This window comes from Stegodyphus dumicola, chromosome 1 (genome assembly GCF_044657685.1).
Source record: "Stegodyphus dumicola isolate Sdum_Otavi_A_Nest chromosome 1, ASM4465768v1".
NCBI classification, from domain to species: domain Eukaryota; kingdom Metazoa; phylum Arthropoda; class Arachnida; order Araneae; family Eresidae; genus Stegodyphus; species Stegodyphus dumicola.
This window is the reverse complement of record NC_140768.1, coordinates 203,598,642-203,613,816: the sequence shown is the minus strand read 5'-3', so window position 1 is coordinate 203,613,816 and position 15,175 is coordinate 203,598,642. Positions and strand designations below refer to the sequence as shown.

The window sequence follows — 15,175 nt, the reverse complement described above, 5'->3', positions numbered from 1 at the left end:
TCTCCAACCATAGGGACCAAACATAGAATTCAGGCTATTTTTTCAGATACTCTCCCAGTTGTGGCAGCGAAACTATATTCTTTCGATAAAAATTCTTTGAAGAAAGCTTCATGTATGTGCCTGACTGTAAGGATAAATCTGGTAGATTATTTATGTAACCAATATAAAATTGATCCAGGACGGAGTTTGCAGTTTTCTTCCTTTGATATTTTTCTTTGTGCTACATAAATTCAATGCATAGCACAATAAGTATGTAATCCAAAGGTCCCGAATTATAGTCAAAAAGGGCATGCTCTTTGTTCCGACTATAGTTTTACAAGACATCATTTCATACTGGGTTTGGATATACTGAAGATGATTTACGAGAACTTAATTAAATGGACTGAAAACGATAGTTTTGCATAAAATGAAATAAGTACTTTTTTGACGTACAGTGTAGGAATTAATTAAACATTTTCGTAATAAGTATATTTAGTTACCTTTTAGGTTTTGCATATGGAATAAGTTTGGGTTTTTAAGAGCCATCTAAAAACTGCGAGTCTTATGTTCGAAGCATTACGGTAATTTGCAGTTGTGGGTAAAGGAAAATTATCATTTATCTTTCATAAAAAAATCTTGTGAGGTCACCTTCTATTGGAATTAAACGTAGTCTATTTATAGATTCCTTATGTGCAAGGAAAGATTCTATAGTTCTGGCTAATTGTTGTTAAGTATCTAAGATTTAGGTGTTTTAATCTTTTATAACCTTGAACTTATCTTAACACATAATGCGGGACAAAACTAACTAAAAAAATATAATCATATTAACATTCATATATTTAGTTACCTTTTAGGTTTTGCATATGGAATAAGTTTGGGTTTTTAAGAGCCATCTAAAAACTGCGAGTCTTATGTTCGAAGCATTACGGTAATTTGCAGTTGTGGGTAAAGGAAAATTATCATTTATCTTTCATAAAAAAATCTTGTGAGGTCACCTTCTATTGGAATTAAACGTAGTCTATTTATAGATTCTTTATGTGCAAGGAAAGATTCTGTAGTTCTGGCTAACTGTTGTTAAATATCTAAGATTTAGGTGTTTTAATCTTTTATAACTTTGAACTTTGACTTATCTTAACACATAATGCCGAACAAAACTAACTAAAAAAATATAATCATATGAACATTCATATATCATATCGAAAAATCGTATAGTGTAGTACAAATTAAATTTTAGGTTCGCGTTGTGAGTAACCTATGCAAAGTAAAAATCAATAACCCCAAATTCAATTAAAGCTCTTTGTTTCTTAAAAAGCCTCCCGGCTCAAACAAATAGAGGGATATGACAGACCACAGTAAATTACACACAAGATAAATACACAAACGCAGTTAAATTTTAAACTCACATTTGTTAAATTCTTGAATATAATAACATTATTAGTAAATACTTGGGTAACTGATCAGTATCCCCTACCACATATTTTTACTATGAAAATATCGCATCTGTCACACAAAATTTCAGCTTACAATAATTAAAACATTTAATTAATAATTAACATTTTTTTCACAAATTAAGAAGGTGTAACATATTTTAATTCTCCAAATAAATGATTCTCATTAATTAGGAATTAACATTTTTCTAACTCCAAATTCAGTAGTGAAACAAATTTTAATCTTTCTAAAACTGGCCTTAATATGAAATTATAAATCACTTCTCATTTTTTACCAACTGTAATATTTAATTTATACAATTATCGACAATATATACATGGTAGATAAATCATTATTAACTGTTCCACCACGGCATTGGGAAAACTAAGAGAAAAGAGAAAATATCTTAATTTTTTTTCACTCACAGGTGGAAGACAGTTTTTCCGGGTAGCAGGATCCTTAGTGTCCAATCCACAGGGAAATGAGCCACGTCCATTTTCCTTCTGTCACAACCCTTTCGGAAGCGTCTAAAATTAATAGAAATCACGAGTGGAAACTACAGTCTAATAATTCTTCAAACAGCCAGGAATCGCGTTATCTGTCCATTAAGTGGGAAACAATTTTCCGAACAGAAAGATCTTTAGTGTCCAATCCAATCCACTGGGAAATGAGCAATAACCATTTTTTTTTTTTTTTTTTTTCTGTCAAAACACTTTCGGAAGCGTCCATTGATTTCAGGAACAAGGGGAGCATGACACCTCCTTCTGAAACAAATCTGTATCTCATGACAAATTCCTTCAACTGGAATGTCCCAAACATGACTGTTCAAGTTCTCCAAAATACACGATGAAGCGGCGAAACTAAATTTTGAGTAGAGAACTTCCGGCACAAACTTCTTAGATGTAACAAATCTCTTCTGTCTATAACGAACAATTCTAACTGGAAAGCCTCTAACATGACTATTCAAAGATCTCAAAATACACGATGAAACGGTGAAAGCAAATTTTGCGTAGAGCACTTTCTTCATTCGAACAAATTCTCATCAGCGGGGAGGCCTCGAGAAACCTCGCCTCAGAACGAGGCGCAAGATTCCCGTAGGAGGTCAAGCCCCACCGGACTTTGTCTTTTACTGCTTTGCATCTTCGCAACTCAATAGCCGGTTCTCGCGACAGCAAAACCCGCAAGTGGTCAGGCCCGACTCTTTTCTTCTTTTTCTTTCTCTTAGCTTGAAAATCAGAATCAGAATGACTCTAACAAAGTGCAAACTTCCCAGGAAATCTCGGTTTCTCCGCCTCTGTAAGTTCATAGGCCTACAAAAAAGCATCAAATTAAATCTTACCAATGCCAGAATTTTACTTTATGTTAACGGAGAAAATGACACCCCCATGACGAATCAAAAACAAAAAAAATCTCACAATAAGCCAACATGTATATTCAGGAAAAACATGGGAACTAAAGTGACCCCCTAATTAACAAGCGGAAACTAAGCTTTACGAGATTACAATTACCTAAGCTTACCTAACCTTACAACAAATCCGACTGTCTTGAAGTAAACAAAATTGCAACTATAACAAAGCGAAAGGAATACGATTTTCGTTACAAACGTCATTAGTAAAAGACGACAACACAACACCCTATTGCTTCCATTGTTAGTAAAAAGGCCATAAACCAATAAACCAGATGTGTTTCCTCGCAACCGTCTCTCGCCTCTGTTACACTTTCTACTCAAGAATAACGAGTTAAATAAAGCCTTAACAACTTAAGAATACTTTTTCCCACCTTAAAATACACATGAGTACAAACAAAAAAAAAACTAAAATAATGATAACTTAAAACACATATTAATAATTAAAATTCGCGACATGACACTGTCACAAATTTCAAGTTGTTGGTAGAGGGCACAAATAGTAGAACCTAAAGTTTATTTCTGAGTTAAATTTATTATTTTGCTTCTATACATAAGTAAATTACGTGAATTTAAGAAGTTCAGCATTTAACTCAACAGCAAAGTGCTAAATTATGTTTGATTATGTCTAAAATTGCGTAATCAATGTGTACAATTCAAAGACAAGCTGTTCTCAAACGTTTTACTTCAGTATGAATGCACCCATAGTGTTAAGTATGTCTCTAGCAAAGTGACATAACTGGTCGAATAAATGCTCTTGTAATTTGATAACTGGGAGATTATCAGAAAAACAATCAAGCTAGGAGGAAAGATCAATTATGAAGTTATATTTTATCACATAGTTAGTAACAATCGGCATACAGAAATGCAGTAAATAACAGTCTTACGCCATCGGATAAAATCGGTTGCAAAATGTAGTTGCCTGGACACAAACATAGCTTATATGCAGATCTGTCATACCTGATTATACTACTATTATGCATGATAAATCCGTGTTCCTTAAAAATTTTCCGCAAGCATTAAACTGCTTTCGTTCTAAGGCAAAGAATGTAGACTTATCTTAAAATGAAAATCCTAAGTTAACTGAATATTTGAACACTTAGAAATTCCTAGTCAAGGGCATCGTTCATACGCATACTGCAGTTTCATAATGTTGAGCTACTTGAGGCACAACCTTCGTAAAAGCAAGATAAATATACATTCTTAAAGGATTTTCTAAACAAAGTTCTTAAGTTTGACAAATAAAGTCAAATTATCCGTTGATGTAAGTAAAACAAAAATTGGACAGTTCGCTATATCTCCCGTTCTACTGAGGCGATTGATGAAATTCAAATTGCGTTTTTCATGTCTTGTAAGCGCGACTTATAACATATATTAGATTTATATATAGCATTATTCTAACTTAGGTATTTTGACACAAACTTGGTCTTTTTCTGAAATGACAGTCCAATCTTTTCCCCATATTTCGATTCTACTACTCAAGTTATGCCTAAATATTAAATGCTGTCAAATTTGATGCGAATTTAGGGAGAAATTCAAACATTTATCAAGGCGCATTTTTTTCAGTTTACGACAAGAATAATTTACTTGGCGAACCTCTTAATTTATAGCAATATATCTATCATTCTTTACACTTTCAAATAATTTTAGCAAAGTGCGTAAACCACATTTAGCGTAATTATCGCTCAAAAAAAAGATGCCAAATTTCAAAACGCTTCAATATGTAAAATGTAATATTTTAGAAAATTTTGAATAAAAACTCTAATTTTTTTGCACGTATGCTTAAAAATACATTTACTTTAAAAATTTGATAGATTATAATTCAATTTTTGTTCGAAAAATTTATAAAAATTATTTAAAGTACAAATTTTAAAAAGAAATCATAAAAAATGGGCGAATTATGCTTGGATTGAATCTAAATTTCGAATTCTGGAAGAAGGAACCAAGTAAGTTTAATAAAAAGGATATATTAATAAATATACATCAAATTCAATTAACGCTGAGGAGCTAAAATTTTCAGAGTTAAATTTTTAAAAACTACTCGTGCAATTTTTACAAAACTTCCCAAACAAATTGGCATGCCATTTCAGAAAATGTCCGATTTTGTGTCAGAATGTCTATATTAGATTAATGCTATATATTAATCTATGCCTATCCTAAGTCGCGCTTTCGAGACATGAAAACGCAAGCTGAATTTCGTCAACCGACCTAGTAAAACGGGAGATAGAGAACTATCCCATTTTTTCCCTCAATGTACATCATTTTATCCGATGATGTAGGTACATAACAGTGACAGAATAGTAAAAAATCAAACAGGTAGCATAAAACTTATATTGGTAATAAACCAGTAGGCACGATTACTGTCCTCATCCGAACACACGTATTAAGTCTAAAATATTTGACAGTAAATTCAAATGATCTTCAATCAAAAAATAACTATACTACGTGTGGTTTATTTGAATAAACTATATCAGGCTTCAGACGGATCCATTTTTAATTGTTTATAGCGAAGCATTTAACGACTAACTTACAAAGGTAAAGAAAATCTTCAAGAAGGACCACATTTTCGTTTTTTTAGGTTACATATTATTTTAATCGTAAAAAAAATCATAAAATCTCCATGCAGTCGTTTATTAGAATTTGAGGTTCTATCCATGATCTTGTGTTCTATAGCTCTCTTCTGTGGATACTGGGTATAGGTCTGTGATATTTGCGTATATACCGAAATGTGCGTCGATTTAAATAAATAGTAATCTTATTTAAAATAGACTAAAGCGAGTAATTTACATGTTATAAAGTAATTATTATGAATAACTTTGATAAAGCCTCTTCTTAACAGATGGATCTTTGCCAAAGCATGTTTTTGTGTATAGAATAACACTGAGACTGAATTTTATGTGTACTAATCTCAATGCATGTCTTTATTAATATGCATGTTGCAGAAATGTCCTAACCAGTCAGCTGTGATATATGCCGATCTGGCGCTTCCATATCACAGGAGTCCGCCGATCATCAAAGAGGCAACAAAATATGCGACGCTCAAATTTACATCAGAAGCTGCGAAAGGTAAGTTTGCCGTAAAAATGTGATGACTGTATATCCTATGATTTTGCAATAGATTTTCTATAATGAGAAAAAGATATTTTTTTATTCTTTCACTATTTATTTTTTACAGATTCCATAGATTAGCAATTCAATATAGTTCTCTTATCAAGTTTTCCAAAAAGAACGAAGCTCCTTTTGGTACAAAATAATTATTTACGATACCAGAAAAGAGAAATTATCCGTGAACGAAAAAATATCTTTATTGTGCAAAAAAATCCTAAACGTCTAGCGCATTGATGTCTGACACTACCTAAATTAAACCAATGATAAAAAATTACATATTGCTGGATTGGCCATGCGTCTACCAATGATTTGACATTTAACAACTTGCCAAGAAAGTGTCCTTGATATTTGACATTTCAGTTTCTTCTATGGGAATGTACTGTGTGTATTGTTTATATATCATCCCTGAAATTCCCTTTAGTACTTCGAACATAAATAAATTTTAGTATAATTGTAAACATTAGTAACATTAATAAACTTGAGTTATGAACATCAGCTTATCAGGACTTGTGTTCCTTTTTACTTGCCTTGGAAACATGAACTGTCCTGACTCGGAACAGGGAGCTTACTCAAGCTATGTTCAATAAATTGTGAAGTAGACAATACACACAGGAAGGATATACGAAACCCTTTATTTTTCTATCTTTACAGTGATTTCCGGAACTTCGGAATACAGAGACCAACCACTTGTGGTCTGAACGTAAGAATATAAAACTACTAACTAAAACTAACTTTGGATTAATATACAAGTGCCTAACTTTAAGATTGGCCGTTATTTAACAAAATCCGTATGTAGTACAGAGAGCTGCAAAAACTACGATACGTTTGAAATTATCAAGAGGACTAAACCTCTGGCCTTGAAGGCAACCAGCAACCGAGTAAAACTACTATGGCAAGTGGCCTGCTTCTAATAACTCCTTCCTCTCTCTTGCTTGGCAAAAAGCCACAACTTAAGTACTTGGCGTTAGCAAGACAAATTTGCATAAATAAGTTAAAGCTTTTAATTCTGGCCGGAAGTAGAAAATAAGAAGTGATAGTAAAGATTTAAAATAAAATAAACGTTAGTAAAACTTAGGATCCTTACAAGCTTTCTAATAAGATCAGCTTCACACAAGATTCAAATCATCTGAAACCGAAGTTTTTTAGTCCAAAGGGACAATTTGCCCAGAAGCACTATTAATTTCGTTTCGGCATTTTGTGTTGATTCGCTAAAAGCGTTGTTTCACTTTCCAAATTGTTGCTACCAAATATTATAGCCTATCAATTTTTGAATGTTGAACGTTTCCGCCCGAATACGGGCATCTGGAAGCCCAAATTTAAAATTTGGAATTTGTTTTAATATCGATTTCATATTTTGTAAACCTTTAATGAATTTTTTATTAACAAACTCAAGGATTTCAAAGTAAGCAATGGCAACACTCTACGGTGAAAAAAAAATCCTTTTTATCTACAGCGCGCGGAACTGTGTATCGGAAATTCTAAAGATATTCTCATTTTAAAATTATTTTTCGACATTGCTATTGAACTGAATTTTATGGTTTAAGTGCAAAGAACATGATATGTAATAAATAAAAGTAACACACAAAATGTTCAAAAAACGCCCCGTAATTTAAAGTTTGAAACCTTTAAGATTTTAATTTAATAGAGTGTCATTTTTATTCATGAATTTTAACATTTACTTAAGATATTTTTACTGCCAGTCTGTTACTTTAAGAAATTATTGCTCCTTTTATTTAAAATTCTGGGATGTTGGAATATAATAATATAAAAGAACAATACGTAAATACCCGTAACACCGCTTAAACACCAACGCATGTACCGCCTCCTTTTGAAATTTGATAGACATTTGTTTCATCAGTGAAAACAATAAGCGTAAAAAGAACGAAATTACATTTATGCGGCAAGTAATGCTAAATTCTTTATTAAATTTTATTCATAGATTTACGTTTTCCTTCCTGTATTATGAAGCAAATATTGCTATGCTCTCTAATCTGCAAAGACCTTTGTTATTTCAATTTATTTTATAAGTACAATGTAATCTTGGAACAATCACTGTATTAAACAATCACTTTTTCCTCTTCAAAAAGCTTTTAAATATTAGAAGAGAAGAGAAGCTAAAAAAGCTAATAATACATGATAGAAAATAATACATGAATTTAGTTGACGTAAAGCATCGGTAACGAGATAAATTGGTTATATGGAAGCTCGAGCTAAATACATAATTTTAACAATAACTCTAGCATTTTAAAATGTCAGATGAAGATAAGAATAAAAACTTTTACCATTCAAGCCATTTCTTTTAAGTGAATATCAAAAATAAATAAATAAATAAATAATTTATTAATTAAATAACACCTTAATGTTAGTCCTTAAATTAAAATTCATGTTTTGTGCGCTTATTTTTTTCACACGCATGTTTCGATTAAAATTTTAATAACAATACCTCAACTAGAATTTGTAAGAGATTTTGTTTTCTGTAACAGAGAATATTGAACATCAATTCCAGTCACGTTGTATTCACGCTGTGTTCAGTTCTAGCAACTATTTCAAAGGTATTTCGGAAATTCTAAAGGTATGCTGTTTTTAAATATTTTGTGAATAAGCAGTTGAATTTTACATGGCGCAAGCTCGGAGAAGTCAAGCTAAAAAATGTTTTGGAAGTCATCTTACTAACAAAAGTGAACATTTATATGATGAACTGAGAAAAGATCGAAGAAAAATTCTTTAAAAAAATGTATGGCCACTGTTAACCATATACGGGGAATGCTAAATTTATGCCGCTATTAAAAAATTGCTGTTTTACAGTTAAATTTTACTAAATGCTTTTCAACAGATGTTTAATAACAAAGTTACAAAAAAAAACAGAGTATCAGTGGGAGAGAATTCAAAAGCAGGTTGATTAAGCGCAAGTTCAGCTAGACTATAAAAAAGTTAACAAACCCTCTGATGCTCTCAGGCTAATCTCTGAATTCAAGACACTACTTTCTCCCAGGACAGGCAGAATATATATAGCTTTAACCTACCTTCGAGAATATTCTCAAGGAAAACGCTAAAGTTTTGTTCTAGAATTGTTCTAGAATGTTCTTGCTCCGTCTATGATATATCGCCAGTCTTGTCGCCAAATATCGTCAAATGGGCGATTTTGAGGCCAAATCTGGCAACCCTGCTTTTCCTTGCCATTTTTTGACAACCCTAAGCTGTTGACTCACGCTGCTCAGCCGGCAGATTTCTTTCTCTGTTCGTCTGGAGAAGCTTCGTTTTCGATCCTCTCTCCGGGCAAAATATCTCACCGAGCGGCCGCTGGCCATTTCCCAACAGTATATTCATCTCGTATCGTATAAAATTTTTTGAGCTATCTCTATTTATGATCCCTACTGATAAACCTTATTAAACTTTAAAAGAACCATTTTTTCAAAATCTCACTAATTTTTTTGAGATATTTTGTAAACTTCATTTATTTTCGAATGAAATTTTAGGACAAGGATTATTTGCCATATGAAAATATAGGATCTAAGCGTGTCAGTGTGATTAAAATTTTTAAGTGATTAAATCTTTTTTCACTGATTAGCTGCGCACATTTGTAATACGAATATCAGAGCCAAAGCTAGGATTTTCGGCACCTCCCTGAGAATTTAAAAAAGGTGCCTGTCAATAATGTGTCATTTTTACTTTCCTCCCAAATTACAAGTATTCTGTGGGAAAGTTCAAGAATAAAATTACATTTAAACAATTGCTTATATTTTTTGTGACATAATTCATGTTTTTTTTTATTTTATACGTGATAAAACATATGTCAAATTTTTATTTGTTAATCATGCACGATTTGCAAGCTATTCTGTGATATGATCGTAAGTTGACTATTGATTATTAATTTCCGTTTGGAAAATGATTATTCGTTGCTTGCAAAATCAACTCGTAAAATTAAAAGTACATTAGATAGAATCAATAAGCTACAAAATAATTAATGTTAGGTACTGCCAACTGGAAAATATCGTACCTTTTACCCCTACATTTTCAACTAGGAGAAACGGAAGCAATTTTACCCCTACTGAAAGTTTTAATTTACCCTTGCTTTGAACTTTTCGATTACGTATCTCGTCGTGGACTTCAGTTTATGTGCGTCTCATTTATTACTATCTATTGTTCAATAGCTATTGAAAGCTTAACAGTGTTTTCCTAATTGTTCATTACTTATTTCTAATCGATTATGTAAGAAACAAAACTTATCATTGTCGGTTTTTAGTTATTCAAAAGGTCCAGGTATAAGTGCATTTGTTATTCAGTAGCATAATAAAATATTTTAATTCTATATTTCTTTGTGATATTTCATAGGATATTTATATTCAGATTTTCGAATAGAAAAGAATGTGTGTCGTGTTTCAATTAATAAAAGAAAGAATAATTAAAAATTTGCTCATTATAATATGCTTTTCAATTAAAATTATTATTATTCTTAATTTGACGTAATAGACCACAAATTTCTCCTAGCTCATGTCACAGCTGTAAAACTGCTTTAGTTTAACTTTCTTACAGAATATCTAATGGTTACTGCTATTGTATTAAATCGGATTCAGTTTTCGAAATAATTATCTAAACTTTTGGTTAAGCAAACTTTGATAATATTTCCGCTAAGTCGCTCTTTTAAGGCAAGAAAAACGAAAGTTGAATTTTGTCGTTCGGCCGTCTACATCGAACGGCGAAAAATATAGAACTGTACTTTTTTATTTATTTATTTATTTATTTATTTATTTTTATTATTTTAGTCCAAAGGGACAATTTGCCCAGAAGGACTATTAATTTCGTTTTGGCATTTTGCGTCGATTCACGATAAGCGTTTCTTCATTTTTCAAATTGTTGCCACCAAATATTATCGCCCTGTATTATATTTAAAGAAATTAAATAATGAAAAATCTGCATGAATGCATGTACGTTTCCCGCACTGTGATAAAACAATGGTACCTAGAGCCATCAAAATTTGAATAACGTAATCTTCCATAGAATATGGGCATGTGGAAGCCCTAATTTGAATTTGAAATTTGTTTTATTATCGTTATCATATTTTGTAACATTTCAATGAATTTTTTATTATCAAGCTAAACAATTTCAAAGCGAGCAATGGCAACACTGTACGGAAAAAAAATTATCTCCAGTGCGCGAAACTCTGCATCGGAAATTGTAAAGATAAGCTCATTTTAAAATTATTTTGCTATATCGCTGTTAAACTGAATTTTATGGTTTAAGTGCGAAGAACATGATATTTAATAAATAAAGGTAACACACAAAATGTTTAAAAAGCGCCCCTTTGGGCACGTAATTTAAAATCAGAAACCTTTCAGAATTAAAAAAAAAAATTAATTGTATTTTTTAATTTTTAATTTAATTTAATTTCTTTGAAACACTGTACTTTAATCTTTATCTTTCATTTTCTGATTGGAAATAGAATTTTTTAAATGTTTAATAGAAGAAGCTAAAATTGCGTCATAATACAATTTTATTAAATTTAGCAAGCATTTGTACTTGTTCATCTTTGATATATTACCCGTATCTCAAATAATTTTCATAAGGCTAATCATGATAATTCAATGGTATAAATGCGAAAACAGTAAGCTATCTATCTGTCTATCTATCTGTCTATCTATCTATCTATCTATCTATAAATATATATATATATATATATATAAGGATTAAGATGTTTAATTCCTTTAAATTAATAAAAATATAAAAAATAATCAGCGTTTTCAATATATTTGTTCGAAAAAGATTTATTTAAACTCAGTTTTCGCGTCTGGAATCGTCAACATAAATGTGCTTTTAAAATACACCATTTTGCTAAACACCTTTAACTGCTTTTTATCATTGGCTGCTCACATTTTTCTACAGAAAATATATCAATCAGAAAGCACACGTTTTACAGATCAGACGAACTAACAACCTTTTAGTTTATAAACCTTTTCAACTAACTTTTAAGCTGGAAGAAATGTTCCCAGTAAAAATAACAATACTGAAATGAAAGGGACTTCATTTAAAATTTGAAACCACTAATGTATAAAATAGCCTTGTTTCAGAGCTGTTAATGGAATTCTCCGAACTGTGCGGAGGAATTTTAATTTCCTATAACTTTTTTTAAAACGATCTTTATCTTTAAATTGGCGATTAACTAAACACCTTAAATATCAAATGCATTTATTGACAGTGCTAATGGGTTACAAGACTATTGCATTAAAGATTGCAAAAAGGTAGAAAGAATAGACAATTAATGATAAAGAATTTCAGTTATTCTATCTTCCTAGGCTAATTAAGTTTATTAACCTGATTCAAAAATTGTTTTCCCTTCTTTCACCATTTCTTTTCCATGTCTCTTTAATTTCTGTAAATAATTCTGGGGAAGAACTGAAATACAAGATTCACTGCCAGCCTAAAATTTACAATTTTAATGAGCAAATTTACAATTTTTCATTTAAAACGTGTTATCTGTTGTTTAGGTTGCTACCCATAGGGTATAGTGGTTAAGGGAGTCTACTGCGGTATTGAAGGGTGCATGTTCGAATCCCGGAGGAGGCATGGATGTTTGCAAATGTATAGTGTCTTTGATGCACGTGGGCACTTTAAATGTATGGCGAGCCGAACGTCCTCTCGAGAGGTTGGTGGTAGGAGCAGTCTTGGACCCGTTCCCTCGGTCTGTTCTCCATCAAAATTTCGGGCGGAACTGAGCGAAGTCGTAGTGTCACCTGTATAACTCAAGGCTTTTGCCAACAACGGCGCAGTCTTACTCTCCTTGCCACGATGAATTTCGTGGATTTGTTCTAATGTTACTGTCAGATAAGTGAGATAAGTCACACCACACAGATACAGGGTTATATATATATATATTCCGGCACAAATATGTGCTTCCCGTAATGCAAGTGAAATTTCTTTTCTTTTTTTTTAAACTGGTACAACAGATCCCTTTATTCCGAATTAATGCGGTACAGCAATTTCTGATAATACATGGTCATTAATGTTTTCACAATTAATGATGAAAATAGTTTTAACATTGAAGAGATATTAGGTATTTATTTGGAAGCAGGAAAGATGAAACACGAGCAACGCCTTCGCCTTGAATCGAACCACGGACCTCTGGAATACGCGCTCAGCATGCAGACTACTACACCACGAAAGCACGCTAAGAAGGCGGGAGAAATACCTTATAGCATAAATACATAAGTCTGCATTTATATAGTTATTTAATTTAAAATCACCACGACAAGTTACTATATACTAATTATTATTCCCGTTGTTAGCATGTATGTTAAGCTATCATTTGATGACAGTAAGTCAACTAGCGTAGACTCAACACTTTTTTAATAAACATAAAGCAGTTTAAACAAAAACATAAAACAGTGTGCTCGAATTTATTTCATTATTACATTTGTAGTACAGTAAATGTTTTTCCCTAAAGATATGGATATAGTTAATTCTATACCTTTTACACTGTCATGCAAACCAAAAAATTAAGGCTTTGTAAACGTTTTCTGGCTCAGCTTAGCCTTATAACAGGATGTTTCTTAGCCTTATAACAAGATATTTTAAGGGAATGCTTCAAAAGTTGCAAGTTTGATTTTTCGCTGTCTGAAAAAGTGGGATCATCAAATGCATCCCAACTGTAGTGTTTCACAACAGCGCATCACTTTCCATCTGTTTCCTAATTTTCTGTTTAATACCTTCGTATAACTATGCTTTATGTTTTGCTGTCCTCTTAGTGAACACATCTAAATAAAATAACAAGAAAATAGATATAGTTGATTAAAACAAACAAGTAGTGAGTGGGCGGAATAAAATAACTACGCTTTTTTATGCGTAGTTTCGGAGTGATCTTCAAGCAAATGAAATTCGAACCGTTTAGGTAAGGAAGACTATCCATTAATGTGGCAAAGTTGCCTTAATTATTAACAACACACATACTTTTATTGGCTTAATTCTGTCAATGACTCTATACTTCGCAACTGCGGTATTTAATCGAAGTTCTGTTCGCTAGGAGTTACTTAAATAAATACTAACGATCTAGTTTTCCAGCTGCGTTCAACTTCCATAGACACTTAAAATAGCAGACTTTCATTTAAACGCTGCTAGTTAATTATAAGTAAATAGAAGATCACAAACTTCAGTTTAGACACGTTTCAAAATCAGGTGACTTGCCTTACAAAATGTACAGGTATCAACAGTAAATTCACTGAAGCAAGACACCTGCTTTTGGCCCGTAACAAATAAGCTGTAGAAAACAGGTCAACCAACTGATGAATGGCAGAGGACCAAACTTTGATGGCAACGGGGTTTGACGCGGGCTCTCGTCATTAAAATTTTCTTTTTTAATTGCTAGATTGGCATTAGCAGTTATGAACAATAGGCATGAACAGTATCATGTGGCAGCGGCTGGGTAGCGATCAAGTTTTTAGACGTACTTTCGCGTGCTTTGCATTTGCATACCTGTTTGAGCTGAGCGAATGTCATAGATCAACTGAAAGCTAGAACACTGCGTAACTTAACTGTTATAAATTAGTTGTGACAACTTGAAGTCATCTTTTGAATGGATTTGTTACATAGTTCACTCAGTTTTTCATGAAATATCCCAAGCTCACTTGCTTTCACCGTAAAATAATTGTTTACTAAGATACTTACTTATATAGAGAATAAAAGAATGAAAAATTTTGAGACGTTTGCGTTTCTGATTCACTGCTTCAATCCATTTCCCCCATAATTTTAGCTTAGAGGGATTTTATTATATTTTACTTCGAGAAAGATTATGCAGTTAACAACCAATCACATTTTTTAGTATGGAATAATATGTAAACTACAAGTTATACATAGAATTAGTGAAACTCAACATATCTATCTAATTATTACCTTTGATTTTACAGTTTCCTTCAAAATAAGTATTGTATTGTAAGGATCTTAAGTTTTACTAACGTTTATTTTATTTTAAATCTTTACTATCACTTCTTATTTTCTACTTCCGGCCAGAATTATAAGCGTTAAAGTATTTATGCAAAGTTTGTCTGGCGAACGCCAAGTATTTAAGTGGTGGCTTTTTGCCAAGCGAGAGAGAGGAAGCAGTGAGTCGAAGCAGGCCGCTTACCTTAGAAGTTTTACTCAGTTGCTTGTTGCCTTCCAGGCCAGAGGTTTTAATCCTCTTGATAATTTTTAAACGTATTGTAGTGTTCACAGTTCTCTGTACTACATACGGCTTCCTGTTAATATAAGGCCAATCTTCCACGTTTA

At 32.1% G+C, this 15,175-nt stretch overlaps 1 protein-coding gene across 1 annotated transcript in view; it reads left to right on the top strand.

The window, feature by feature from the left end:
* The window catches only part of LOC118199035 (hemicentin-2-like), a gene marked incomplete at its 5' end in the record, with an annotated part of 837,377 nt that overhangs the window by 782,599 nt on the left and 39,603 nt on the right, over positions 1–15,175 (top strand). Inside the window, one exon of the mRNA XM_085806510.1 lies at positions 5,755–5,878. Coding sequence (XP_085662636.1) covers positions 5,755–5,878 — 124 coding nt within the window. The remainder of the gene's footprint in view (positions 1–5,754; positions 5,879–15,175) is intronic.